The 13,724-nt window shown below is 42.3% G+C and overlaps 1 protein-coding gene and 1 non-coding gene across 2 annotated transcripts in view; one reads left to right on the top strand and one right to left on the bottom strand.

Annotated features, from left to right (window-relative positions):
• dnah1 (dynein, axonemal, heavy chain 1) overlaps positions 1-13,724 on the top strand; it is a 29,351-nt gene that overhangs the window by 14,557 nt on the left and 1,070 nt on the right. The window contains exons 41-76 of the mRNA XM_088308871.1: positions 732-872; positions 980-1,140; positions 1,214-1,371; positions 1,485-1,658; positions 1,808-1,837; positions 1,983-2,161; positions 2,306-2,536; positions 2,616-2,812; positions 2,941-3,076; positions 3,168-3,376; positions 3,486-3,657; positions 3,732-3,923; positions 4,022-4,132; positions 4,219-4,404; positions 4,488-4,679; positions 4,938-5,105; positions 5,189-5,380; positions 5,687-5,818; positions 5,997-6,122; positions 6,200-6,319; positions 6,470-6,619; positions 6,780-6,940; positions 7,165-7,390; positions 7,537-7,732; positions 7,818-7,969; positions 8,053-8,249; positions 8,323-8,467; positions 8,587-8,745; positions 9,484-9,612; positions 9,701-9,871; positions 9,965-10,144; positions 10,310-10,486; positions 10,739-10,909; positions 11,041-11,171; positions 12,082-12,226; positions 13,493-13,699. Of these exons, the coding sequence (XP_088164997.1) occupies positions 732-872; positions 980-1,140; positions 1,214-1,371; positions 1,485-1,658; positions 1,808-1,837; positions 1,983-2,161; positions 2,306-2,536; positions 2,616-2,812; positions 2,941-3,076; positions 3,168-3,376; positions 3,486-3,657; positions 3,732-3,923; positions 4,022-4,132; positions 4,219-4,404; positions 4,488-4,679; positions 4,938-5,105; positions 5,189-5,380; positions 5,687-5,818; positions 5,997-6,122; positions 6,200-6,319; positions 6,470-6,619; positions 6,780-6,940; positions 7,165-7,390; positions 7,537-7,732; positions 7,818-7,969; positions 8,053-8,249; positions 8,323-8,467; positions 8,587-8,745; positions 9,484-9,612; positions 9,701-9,871; positions 9,965-10,144; positions 10,310-10,486; positions 10,739-10,909; positions 11,041-11,171; positions 12,082-12,226; positions 13,493-13,699 (5,904 nt within the window). The remainder of the gene's footprint in view (positions 1-731; positions 873-979; positions 1,141-1,213; positions 1,372-1,484; positions 1,659-1,807; positions 1,838-1,982; positions 2,162-2,305; positions 2,537-2,615; positions 2,813-2,940; positions 3,077-3,167; positions 3,377-3,485; positions 3,658-3,731; positions 3,924-4,021; positions 4,133-4,218; positions 4,405-4,487; positions 4,680-4,937; positions 5,106-5,188; positions 5,381-5,686; positions 5,819-5,996; positions 6,123-6,199; positions 6,320-6,469; positions 6,620-6,779; positions 6,941-7,164; positions 7,391-7,536; positions 7,733-7,817; positions 7,970-8,052; positions 8,250-8,322; positions 8,468-8,586; positions 8,746-9,483; positions 9,613-9,700; positions 9,872-9,964; positions 10,145-10,309; positions 10,487-10,738; positions 10,910-11,040; positions 11,172-12,081; positions 12,227-13,492; positions 13,700-13,724) is intronic.
• Positions 13,398-13,469, bottom strand: trnae-cuc (transfer RNA glutamic acid (anticodon CUC)). The gene has a single exon. It is a non-coding gene; the product is annotated as a tRNA-Glu (tRNA).

Genomic DNA, 13,724 nt, shown 5'->3' on the forward strand with positions numbered 1-13,724 from the left:
AAAAAAAGTAATTGATGACAACAAAAATAAAACATTCAGTTGCCAATTTACGATGCAGTCAATGACGTTCACAGAAACAAAAACGACACTGCTCTAAACGACTAAACAAAAATCAACATATTTCATATTTCTTTAACTGACTGACTTTGCTTCGTTTTAATGTGACATCTGACTTGTATTCTTTGATTTCTTTCTTCAGATTGTTCCATAAAATGATTCCTTTCACAGAAACAACGTCCCATCAGTTTAGTCCCGAATCTCGTTTTTACAAAGATCTCTGTTCTTCTCCCCTTCTACTTCCTTTCTCTTTTTTCAAATCTTTTCTGAATGTTGGTTGGCTACGTTATTCTGTAAACCTTCATCATAAATTGCAGAATATTATAATCTACTCATTTTAACTGAAGAAATAGTGGATTTGTTGGTTCGCTATATGGATTTCTACTAATTATTCTTATGGCTCTTTTTTGTAAAGTAAAAATTGACTGAGTACCGGTATATACTTTACAGGCATTTCCCCATACTTCACCACCGTTGGTCAGATATGGCGCAATCATGATGTTAGATCAAATATATAGTGCTTTATTTTCCACTTTTTGACAATTTAAACTTTGTGTTCTGTATATATGTGATTTCCAACACAAATTCCTATCCCGAACAAACTTGGTTTCTCTTACTCTATTAATAACCATACCATCAATGTTAATTTGGGCACTCTTTCTCATCTCCAACAGGTGCAGTGGGTCAACTGGGTGAACGATGCAAAGAGTGTCGTAATCACTCCAGATACGAGTTACTCTGACATCATAGTTCCCACGGCCGACACGGTGCGAATGACTTTCCTCATGGATATGCTTTTGTCCAATATGAAGCCCGTAAGTGAATGTGCATGTTGGAAAAACTCTCCTCCTGCATTCTACTTAACATTTAGAGCTTTACTAAAATGGCCATTTTTTTTTTTTTTTTGACATCTGTGAACCAGTTGCTTTGCATCGGGCCCACCGGGACAGGAAAGACGCTTGCCTTGTCTGACAAGCTGCTTAAGAACATGCATCCACAATACGTCACACACTTCCTCATGTTCTCAGCGCGCACCTCAGCCAACCAGACTCAAGATTTTATCGACAGCAAGCTGGACAAAAGGTATGTTTGCCTTCTTGAGAAATAAGTTGTTCACACGTAATTTTCTAGCCAACCCGTCGTAATTCACCATCAGGCGGAAGGGCGTGTTTGCTCCTCCGAAAGGCAAGTACTTCATCTTCTTCATTGATGACCTCAACATGCCATTGTTGGAGACTTACGGCGCGCAGCCTCCGATTGAACTGCTGCGCCAGTGGATGGACCACACCGGCTGGTATGACAGGAAGCAGATTGGTGAGCACATCCTTGACACACTGGCTCATTCTGTGATGTTGAGAGACAACTTCTGAAACTTCTACTCTTGACTCAATTTTTTCCCCCCGTCTTCTACTTTGCCTCCACCATAGGGGCTTTCAAGCAAATAGTGGATATCAATTTTGCCTGTGCCATGGGACCTCCAGGTGGAGGCCGCAACCCCATCACACCGCGCTTCACGCGCCACTTCAGTTTTCTCTCCTTCACTGAACTGGAGGATGCCAGCATGAGGAAGATTTTCTCAACCATTTTAGGCGGCTGGATGAGTGAGTCAGTGGTGCTGTTGACTGTTGCTGTCTTGCTATAAACTGTTTTGCTGTGAAAAAAAAGGTCATTCGAACACAAAAGCTCTTTTCCACTTTTGTCTTTGTAAACACAACCAGTCATTTTCTAATTCAATGCATTTCCTTTTTAGATGGAAACATGAGTAAAAAGAATCCAGGCAGTAAGTCAATGACACTTTTTTTTTAAAAATAATTGACTAATACTGTTGCTTCCAATTCTATAGACTTAAAAAAAAATTCCCAAGTGCATCGAGTGTATGAAAAATATTCAACCTTAAATTCAACTTTTTTTTCTTCTCTCATCAGGAACGGTGCCGGAAATCGTGCCGCTGAACAACGCAATTGTTAACGCCACAATCCGTGTGTACACGACTATTTGCTCTCAGCTTCTCCCGACTCCAACAAAGTCTCACTACACGTTCAACCTCAGAGACCTGTCCAAGGTTTTCCAGGGCATCCTCATGGCTGAGACTTGCATGATCGAGGTATTACGATCAAGCACCCCAAATGCATAGTTGCGTACGGTCGCCGGTTTGCCAGTTTCCCAGAGTTACAATTCCAGAAACCTGATCATGTGGTGTTGTCATTCTTCTTCTCATGTGGAATACTAACGCATGACTTGATCTTAGAGTAAAGAGATGCTGCTTCGGCTGTGGTACCACGAAAACTGCCGGGTTTTCCAGGACCGCTTGGTGTGCGTGGAAGACCGCGAGTGGTTCAACTCCCTCCTCAAGGAATTCATTCAGGAGTTTGGTTGCGACTTTGACGTAGTCGTGCCGTGCCAGCCCATCTTATACGGCGACTTCATGGTTCCCGGTGCGCTGCACAAAGTTTACACCTTCATCGATGAAAAGGAAAAGGTGACCAGAGTTAAATAAAAATGGCTGCTTGTGTACATCAAATGTGTTCACGTTCCTGCGTCGCTGTTATCTCTGATAGTTGGAAGACGTTATGGTGGAGTACATGGAAGACTACAACCAGAACTGCACACCCAAGATGAAACTTGTGCTCTTTATGGATGCCATCGAGCATGTTTGCCGAATCGGTCGTGTCCTGCGCCAGCCATTGGGCAATGCGCTGCTGCTTGGAGTCGGTGGCAGTGGACGACAGTCCCTCACTAAGCTAGCCTCATACATGTGAGAAGCTCACATTTGACATGCAATTCATGAAAACAAAGCAATTGTTATTTACTAGGAGTCTCTCATGATGTGATAGCTGCATTGTTGTCTTGATTGCTTTTATGTGCAAAATGTCTTCGTTTTAGATCTGAGTACAAGTGTTTCCAGATCGAGCTGTCAAAGAATTATGGTCAGCTTGAGTGGCGGGAGGACATTAAAAGCATCATGATGAAGGCTGGAATTCATAACCAGCAGATCACTTTCCTCTTTGTGGACACTCAGGTTTTCGGAGACATAATACATCCCAATTGCAGCGCTGTCCTGAAATCGGTTTGGAATGCAAACATTTTGGATTTTTTTTTTTCCTCACCAGATTAAAAGTGAATCGTTCCTGGAAGACATCAACAGCATTTTGAACTCCGGCGACGTTCCCAACTTGTATGCATCGGATGAGCAGGAGCGCATCCTGGCATCGATGAAGCCAGTGGTCCAAGAGTTGGCCCAGCAGCCTACCAAATCAAACCTCATGGCTGCTTACCTGAAAAGAGTTCGCACTAACATTCACACTGTCCTCTGCATGAGGTAAGTTTTTTTTTTTTTACTTTCAAAGAAAGTCAACAGAAGTGTGTCGGCTTTTTTTTTTTCTGTTTTCATGAAATATCATTCCCGCTGCTTCTGTGATTCTTCAAAGTCCCATCGGGGAAGTGTTTCGTGCAAGGTTGAGGCAGTTTCCCTCGCTGGTAACTTGTTGCACCATCGACTGGTTCAGCGCATGGCCAGATGAGGCTTTGCAAGCTGTGGCCACTTCATTACTTAGTGAGTTGCCCGAGCTAGAAACTAGCCCCGAAGTCATGGATGGACTGGTGAGGATGCTATTTGTGCTTTCTTTATCCATCGATGTGTGTAGCCACAAACCAATAAGTTGATATTTTTCCAGACGGTCATGTGCATGAAGATCCACCAGATTGTTGCCCAGAAGTGTCTCCAGTACCTGGCTGAGCTTTCCCGACAAAACTACGTGACGCCTAAGAGCTACCTGGAACTGCTCAACATCTTCTCCAATCTCATTGGACGCAAGAAGCAAGAGCTGTGTCATGCTTGTGAGCGCATGAGGACCGGTCTGGACAAGGCAAGGCCCCGATTGGACGAGTGTGATGTGTTTGTTCGTTTTGCATTTTTGGTTTGATGCCATTCTTTTGGGACTGAATCTGTATTCTGATTCTGCAGCTCCTGAGCACAGCGGAGGATGTGAGTAAGATGCAAGAGGAGCAGGAGGTGATGAGGCCTCTTTTGGAAGAGGCTGCGAGGGAAACCGAGGTCACAATGGAAACCATCAAAGTAAGGAAAAATGTGACGTCTTGAATGCCTTGCACATAATAAAAAGCGGTGAGACAAACTAAATCAACTTGTTTTTACACTTTCAGAAAGACTCTGTGATTGCAGAGGAGACACGCAAGTCCGTGCAAGAAGAAGAAGCCAAAGCTTCGGAGAAAGCCCGTGTAGCGGGGGAAATTGCCAGCGATGCGCAGAGAGATCTCGATGAGGCCCTGCCAGCCCTCGATGCTGCAACCACCAGCCTCAAGTCACTCAACAAGAATGATGTCACTGAGGTGTCAGAATTGGATTTCCAGCTCTTCCCTCATTTATTGAAGCACAAGTTGACGTTATTTGAAATTCCGGAATGCCTCCATAGGTGCGAGCCATGCAGCGCCCTCCTGCAGGGGTGAAGCTGGTCATCGAGGCTGTGTGCATTATGAGGGATGTCAAACCTAAGAAGGTGCCCGGAGAAAAACCAGGATCAAAGGTTGATGACTACTGGGAACCTGGCAAAGTATTGCTGCAGGACCCTGGCAAATTTCTGGAAAGCCTTTTTAGCTACGATAAGGTAGCGTACGTGTTGCTAATGCTAACAGCTAGCTGCTAGCCAGTAGTAGCCACTAACACAGAAGTCTTGTGTCGTGTCGTATAATGACAGTGTAATTAACTAGCGGTTTGTTAAACCAGAGGTACTGCAAGTTTTTTTTTTCTTTTATCTGTGCGCCCGTAGCAGTATTTACACAAATGAATAACGGGATCGAATAATGACAGTTTGGTGGTTTTGTAACAACTGCTCAACTATTTCTTCCACTTCACATTAATGCAGGACAACATCCCAGAGAGAGTGATAACGTTGGTGCAGCCTTACATAGATAACGAAGAATTCCAGCCTGCCGCCATCGCCAAAGTTTCCAAAGCCTGCACCTCAATTTGTCAGTGGGTTCGAGCCATGCACCTTTATCACTTTGTGGCCAAGGGTGTGGAGCCTAAAAGGGTAAAATATGGAATCGCCGTTTCAGTCATGGTGTGCATCAGACATGTGACGCCACTCTAAATGTCTAATTTAAAATTTCCCAGCAAGCTCTCCAGGCAGCCCAGGCGGAGTATGATGAGTCTCAGCAAAGTTTGAAAGCTGCAAAAGAAATGCAAGCAGCTGTGGAGAGCGGCATCGCGGCATTGCAGGCCAAGTACCAAGACTGCCTGGCCAAGAAAAATGAGCTGGACAACAAATATCAACTGTGTGAGATACGACTGGTTCGAGCAGACAAGGTGAGCGCTGGGACAAGGAACTTTCTTTTTCTACATCAAAAATATTCAACACCTTCTTGTGATGGGAATTAACTATGCCCGAGGTATGGTAAGGTAACAATTTCAACTGGTCCACTTGCACTCGCGCTAATTTAGAATAGTCTACTCTAGTCGTCATAACTAATCCCGAGTCAATATTCGGAACCCAGTGCGGCGCCACTGTACAGCCAGTCGTATTCATAAATGAATGTACATTTTTCATTTTGGCATTTTGATCGCTGCTTTTCATCCGGTTGGTCCACACTGATGATACGCTTTGTCCTCCAGCTTATCGCCGGACTGGCAGATGAGAAAACCCGCTGGAAAGAGACGGTGCAACATCTGGAATATATGGTCAGTAATGTGGCAGGCGACGTGCTGATGTCTGCAGGATATGTATCGTACCTGGGACCCTTCACTGTAAGTTGCACCACATTAAAAAAAAAAAAAGGAAAATTGAGTAACCATGATTTTTGAATAGGTTTTATTCCAGTGATTTTTATTTTTTTCATTTTTATTTTATTTTTTTAATCACTGTTGCATAATCTGAATGGTCATACTCTTGTTTTATTTTATTTATTTATTTTTTTGCTTGTAGGGATCTTACAGGGCAGCCATGGCAGAGGAGTGGCTGCGATGTTTCAAGGAGCTATCCGTTCCACATACCGATGCACCCAATCTCATGACCACTCTTGGAGATGCTGTCAAGATCCGCTCCTGGCAGGTCCGAACTGATTTCATTGATCGCTTTTACCATCCGAGTTTCCCTTGCATCACACATCAGTCTTTTTCTGGAAACAGCTATCGGGTCTGCCGAAGGACAACCTTTCGGTGGAGAATGCTGTGATTGCCCAGTATTCTCTCCGCTGGGCTCTCTTCATCGATCCTCAAGGGCAAGCCAACACGTGGATCAAAACCATGGTGTGTTGTGCCTTCGCACCATATATACACTTTTAACTGTAAAAAAAAAATGTCAAAGAGATTTTGCCCCCAAAATCTAGGATGCACTTATTTCGAATTGCATTCCATTCTATACGTTGCATTCAAACTGAGCTTCACTCTGTCAACCAGGAGCGGGATAGCGGATTGGAGATTATAAAGCTCAGTGACCGGGATTTCCTCCGCAGTCTCGAAAATGCAATTCGCTTTGGCAAACCCTGCTTGCTTGAGAATATAGAAGAGGACTTGGATCCTGCGCTTGAACCCGTATTGCTGCAACAGGTGAATACGTTCTACTGTACAATATGTCAACTTTTTGTCATTGTTTGCTCAGCAGTCGTCACTTTTGCGTCATGCCAGCTGTCGCCTGTTGTCCTTGTTTTGGTCAAGAATTCTGAAATTGGATGACGTTACAATGCTGCACAAACATGTTGGCTTTCAGACATTTAGGGAGCAAGGCAGCTTAAAACTGAAGCTGGGCGATTCCACCATCCCGTACCATGAGAGTTTCAAGTTTTACATCACCACCAAGTTACCAAACCCGCACTACTCCCCGGAGGTTTCCACGAAAGTCACCCTCATCAACTTCACACTGTCGCCAAGGTAACGCTCATTTTGTACAATTATAATCATTTATTTTTGTTTGGAGCACGGATCTAGTTTTCAGACGAAATAAAAAAAAAGGGATGCTAATCATCTCAATCGCATTACGCTACAAGCTAGCAAAATGAGTAAAAAAAAAAAATAAATTAGACGAAATTTCATTTACTACATTCAATCATTGAAATGGATAAAGTAAAATAGACGTACGTGTTGTGTGTTTTCAGTGGCTTAGAAGACCAGCTGCTGGCCCAGGTGGTGGCAGCAGAGCGTCCAGAACTGGAAACGGCTAAGAACCAGTTGATCGTCAGCAATGCCAAAATGAAGCAGGAGCTGAAAGACATCGAGGACGAGATCCTGTTCCGTCTCAGCTCCTCAGAAGGAAACCCGGTGGACAACCAGGAGCTCATTCAAGTTTTGGAAGCTTCCAAAGTCAAAGCTGGCGAGATCAAGGTCAGACGATGACTGGAGTAAATTCTGATTTTTGTAAAATACAAACCAAAAACCCCCCAAGTCGTTTTTCACAGGCTGTTGAAGTCATTGTCATTTTTTTTTTCACAAGGATGTTTTTTTTTTGTTTTGTTTTTTTCGCATGTCAGGCCAAAGTGCTTGTGGCAGAGGAGACCGAGAAGGACATTGACGCCACTCGTCTGACATACGTGCCGGTGGCCGTGCGCACACAGATTCTTTTCTTCTGTGTATCAGATTTGTCCAACGTTGATCCCATGTACCAATACTCCCTCGAATGGTTCCTTGGCATCTTCATGGTTGGCATCGCCAATGCTGAAAGAGCAGGTAGACAGACAAGGCTCCGGAAATCTCATGAATCCCTTGAAGTGTCATTTGGATTCTTTTAGGACCGACTGACTTTCTCTTCCAGACACGGTGGAGCAGCGAATCGAGAACATTAATGAATATTTCACCTTCAGTCTGTACTGCAACGTGTGTCGCAGCTTGTTTGAGAAGCACAAGCTCATGTTTGCTTTTCTGCTATGCGTTCGCATCCTTATGAACGATGGGGAAATTGACATGGTGAGGAAATTCGCCACTGGTGCTCCCATGTTGCTTTCTTGGGCATTCCCAAGTGACATCCTTCAGTTTTGTTTTTCTGTCAGGCTGAGTGGCGTAACTTGTTATCTGGAGGGATGCCCAACCAGGAACTGGCCAACCCAGCCGTAAGTTGGCTGTCGGACCGCGCCTGGAAGGACGTCTTGGGCCTCAGTGTACTGGAGACCTACAAAGACCTCGCATCCACGTTTGACCAGCATCTGCCGGGCTTCAAGAACATTTTTGACAGCAACATTCCTCACAGGCAAAGACTGACGCGACGATGGAATTTTTCAGAAGCTGTCAATATGTAACAAGTGTGTTTTTTGTGTGTTTAGAGAGCCTCTGCCTGGAGAGTGGAACACATCACTGGACCGCTTTCAAAAGCTGTTAGTTCTGCGCTGCCTGAGGGCTGACTGCCTGGTGCAAGGCATACAAGATTTTGTCTCCGTTAAGCTGGGCCAGCGCTTCATCGAACCTCAGGTGTGATTCCTTTATCCCTCGTGGCATTTTCATTTTCGTGCACTTCAGTAGTTTAATATAGCATCGATCAAGAGATTATTTGATTTTTGCGACAGTGCTTTTCTTCATCTCTTTTGTAGACATCAGACTTAGCGGTGGTCTTCAAGGAGTCGTCCCCCTCCTCTCCTCTCATCTTTGTTTTGTCGCCGGGTACTGACCCAGCTTCTGACCTCTACAAGTTTGCAGACGTCATGCACTTCTCCAAGAAAATGACTGCCATCTCCCTCGGCCAAGGCCAGGTTGAACCACTCGCACCCACGAAACACGCGTTCGCACTGTGGTTTTCAACCTTTTTTCTGTGCTGTACCCCCTGTGAAATATTTTTTCAGCCATGTACCCTTTAACCAGCGTAAAGAATTTTTGGGTAAAAATGAATAAACAATTAATAAATAATTAATAAATAATTAATAAATAATTAATAAAGACTTGAAGAAAAAAAATAACAAAGTATTATCTTTTGGATCATATAAGAGATCTGCATCTTTTGGATGTAAATTCAAGTAAAACATAATCTTCAACATACAACTGGAATTTTGCCCGAGTCTGGTTTGGCCTGCTTTTGCACTTGTGCCTGAGTTTTGTTTTTTTGTTTTTTTTTCCCGGAAGACTTAGGCTTCAAGCACGACTCCATTCTTTGCGTCTTCAAGTGTGTTGGCATGTGACAAGTTGGGTAGAACCATTCTAGTAAGAAGGAGAATCTGGGTTTTTAAAATAATGAACTAGAATAACCTTCTGGATAGAAAATTCATTTTATGAACTTCTATTTTCCTGAAAGATTTCATTAATTACAATAATTATTTAAAATAGATTTTTGCATGTTTGTATGTTTTATTTAAAATATTGCGGACCCCCTGGAGTTCCTTCAAATACCCCCAGGGGTACACGTACCCCCATTTGAGAACCACTGAATTTGCATTTGAGTTTAAGCCCCATGTTCAGCGGTGCTATCCTCCTCTTCTCCTCTGTGTGGGTTTCAGGGCCCCTTGGCTGAAGCTCTGATGCGCACCGCCATGGAGAGAGGTCAGTGGGTCTTCTTTCAGAATTGTCACCTGGCACCCAGCTGGATGCCGTCGCTGGAGAGCCTCATTGAGAACATCGACTTAAAGGTATCCTGGAAGGGGGGGGGGGGTGGTCAAACTGTACTTTTTCTGGTTAAATTTAGCTGTTCAAATGATTGTCCTTGCTATGTCACAGGTCCACAAAGATTTTCGTTTGTGGCTCACGAGTCTTCCAAGCAATAAATTCCCCGTGTCCATTCTACAAAACGGGACCAAGATGACTATTGAGCTGCCCAAAGGAATCAAGGCCAACCTGCAGAAAACCTACCTGAAGCTCACCAATGATTTTATCAATTCTTCCATCAAGGTGCACTTTTCCCACAATGCTCTCATGATAATAAATCTCTTGATGTTTATTTTTGATTTTAAAAAAAAATCGCCTCTGTTTTGTTGGCTCCAGGTATCTCACCTGAAGTCGTTGCTCCTGTCGCTATGTTTGTTCCACGGAATTGCTCTTGAGCGAAGGAAGTTTGGCCCGTTGGGCTTCAATATTCCCTACGAGTTCACCGATGGCGATCTGAACATCTGCATCAGTCAGCTCAAAATGTTTCTGGACGAGTATGATAACATTCCTTATAAGGTGACCCCATTTAACCTGTTGATGATTTAGATTGTTTATTTTTATTTTGCTGTATTATTTTTTATTATATTTCTTCCCTTGATTCAGAAAAAAAAAAAAAACTTTCTTCTATGCTTATTTTCCACTTATTCACAATCTCCTTCGTTGGCCCTTTTTTCCATCCAGGTGCTGAAATACACTGCAGGGGAGATCAACTATGGTGGCCGTGTGACGGATGAGTGGGACAGACGCTGTCTCCTGAGTGTGCTGGAAGATTTCTACTGTCCTGCTGTTCTTCAAGAGGATCATCTTTACTCTGAATCTGGAGTTTACCGACAGATTGAAACAAATGTGGATGTCAAGGTTCGATATGCCACTTTTATTTTATTTCTTTTTTATTTCACTGTCCATTTCACAACCAATCTTAATGTTTTCTTTGCTTTTTGTCACCTATGACAAAGCAAAATCAATTGGAGTGTTTGTAGTGCAAATGTGATAAGTTGAATTTTTCTTTTTTTTACAGTAGCATATCTCTTCCTAGAAGAATCAAAATAATCTCAAGTTATTGCTTCAATTTTGACAGCCCTACTTAATTTGTGTGCTTTCTCACCTTAGGGTTACCTGGCATACGTCCACAGTCTACCCATCAATGACACGCCTGAGATCTTTGGTCTCCATGACAACGCTAACATCAGCTTCGCCCAGAACGAGACGTTTGCTCTGCTGGGTTCTGTGCTGCGCCTCCAACCCCGAACTGCGTCTGCTGGAGGCAAGACCCTGGAGGAGGTATTCAATTCTGTCACCTGCATCGCTGGCGTCAGAACAGCCAGTGTCATCTCATTTCATTTTATTTTTTTGGTTTGGTGAAGACAGAATAAAGCTTGTGTAACAATGTCCCACCTCTTCCTGTCCCACAGATAGTGGAGGAGATAGTAGCAGGCATCGTGGTAAAGATCCCGCAGCCTTTTGATATTCAGGAGGTGATGGAAAAGTATCCTGTGCTCTACGAAGAGTCCATGAACACAGTGCTCATGCAGGAGGTCATCAGGTAACGGCAGTCTGTCTTTGTTTCATCTGTTGCACTCCACTGATTTATTAGCACCCCAAAAGAGCAGACCTCCAACAAGTCACATGTAAAAGCGCTCGTTAAAAGATCTTACTTTCTGAAAGGAGGTAAAGTTTCATCCCGTGTGTGGAATGTCATCCAACTGTATTGTGCCTTTGACAAAAAAAAAATAATAAAACGAAACAAAAACATTGTATTAGAATCTTTGGACTGGGAATAATAATGAACACGTGAACTAAAACGAGTAGAGAATTTGCAACAAAAAAAAAAAATGTTACAACTTTGCAACAGTCCAATTTGAACAAACTGTGTTGCTTCTACTCGCCTATTGATTCTGAATCAGATGTCATTAGAAGTGTTGTTTTTTTACATCTGCTTTTCGTGTTGCTGGCTGGAGATCAGTTTTCGCCTAAAGTAGCCTAGCATCCAGTTTCTAAAAAAAACAAGCAAAAAATAACCTCATCTTTATTTTTTTTTAAAAACATGCAACACACAAATTCTTATTTAAAATAAAAAGAAATTGTCGATGTCCTGTAAAAAGAAAAATTTTGATTTTGTAATTAAAAAAAAATTCTCATTATATATATTATTATATATTATTATATATCTCGTAAGAATAAAAAAATCTGGGGAAAAAAATGGTCATGTGTGTTTTTCACAGGTCAGCGCTGAAATATTTGTTTGCTCATTCCTTTTCACATATTTCGTTTGAAAAATCAGCAACGGCGTAAATAGTAATGAGAAGAAGAATTGAAGATTCTTCACCGCAACACCAAACACTGATCCACATTTCTAAAATGTAAATGAAAAATTTCAACCTCCAGCAGTGAGGTCAACTCAGGTGACAGACAGACAAAAAGTAAGCGCTTCTTCTATCTTATCTGCCTTTCAGATACAACAATTTGCTGGAGGTCATCGCTCAGAGTCTCTGTGATATTGTGAAGGCTCTGAAAGGTTTAGTGGTGATGTCTTCAGAACTGGAGCTGATGGCCAACAGCCTGTTTAACAATGGTGTGCCTGATATGTGGAAAGCCAAGGCAAGACACACACACACACACACACACGTTTCATTTACAACCCTTCTGATCCTTATCAGGCTCCAAAGGTCACATTGCACGAGTTTGTTGCATTACGTGTTCGACACACTGTTGATGTCTGTCTCATGATTGGATGAGTTTTTTTTTTTTTTATGCCTTAAAAGCCGGTATTCTGAAATAAAAAAATGCCAGAATATGTAACACAATACAATCAAATTTGCTTACTCTGACGTTTAACAACACAATGAAACTCTAAAAAAAAAAAAAGGAAATAGAAAAAGACCAAGAATTGTCTTTTATTGTCCTTAAACGAAAAATCCAAACTTCAGTCTTTTCTTTTGGTTCTGTTCAGTGTTCAGGAAATGATTCAGCGGGTGGATCTCATTTCCACCTTCTTCTTTTTTTCTACATTTGTTCTTGTTCCTCTCTGCAAGATGTTTGACAAAAACCGGACGTCTTTTCATCTTTGCCGTCAGTTGAATAGGACCGTTTTAAGAATATAAAAAAGTTCTCTATCATAACTGCGAGTTACTTTACAGTACTGATTAATGGATACTTGCGAAATAACAGATTATGTTTAACTTTGTGTCGTAATTAATAATGAGTGCTATTTATTCGATGTGAAGACTTTTACCAAGTCAAAGATTTTTCACAATAATTTTAAATAGTAAGTAATGAACAGATTTAATATGCAACATGTTACTTCTATAAATCACCTCTAAAGCCTTCCGGGGAAATCGCAATGTCCTCATGCAGTTTTTGTTGATTACCCCTTTACTAGAATATTACCACGTGTAAATTTCACAAGCTTTATTGCAAAAAATGTACACACACAAACAAATATTTTTTTGCAATTTTTTACCCCCATAGATCATTTAAAAAAAACTAAAGTTTTAAGGATTTTAACCCTTTGAATGCCATTTTAATCCTTTTAATTTATGCTACAAGAGAACAACAAAAAATGGAATTCTTCTTAATATCATAAATTATAGCGTGTGGTGCTTTGGTGGTATTTATAGACTTGAATATGTCTAAGACTAGCAATGAAACCGATTTGACAGTGTTATTATTTTTGTGGTGCCCAATACTCACCCCTGACACCATTTCTGCCAACAAAGTTGACATTTTCAGCCATTGTACCATAACTAATGCAATACTCAAAAGTAGAAAGTTCCCTGACCGGGAATCGAACCCGGGCCGCGGCGGTGAGAGCGCCGAATCCTAACCACTAGACCACCAGGGACCTTATGTCTCTTCTTCCCACAGGCTTACCCTTCTCTGAAGCCGTTGGCCTCCTGGGTGTCAGATCTACTGCAGAGGATCCGTTTTCTTCATGGGTGGATCGCTAACGGCATTCCACCCGTCTTCTGGATTAGCGGCTTCTACTTCCCGCAAGCGTTTCTCACGGGAACTCTGCAGAATTATGCCCGGCGCTTCGGCATCTCCATTGACACCATTGGATTTGACTTTCAGGTCAGACATGATCTGAATGTTCCTT

The sequence above is a fragment of the Idiotropiscis lumnitzeri genome, chromosome 11 (assembly GCF_059441095.1).
Source record: "Idiotropiscis lumnitzeri isolate Australia: NSW breed Sydney's pygmy pipehorse chromosome 11, RoL_Ilum_1.0, whole genome shotgun sequence".
Taxonomy (NCBI): Eukaryota; Metazoa; Chordata; class Actinopteri; order Syngnathiformes; family Syngnathidae; genus Idiotropiscis; species Idiotropiscis lumnitzeri.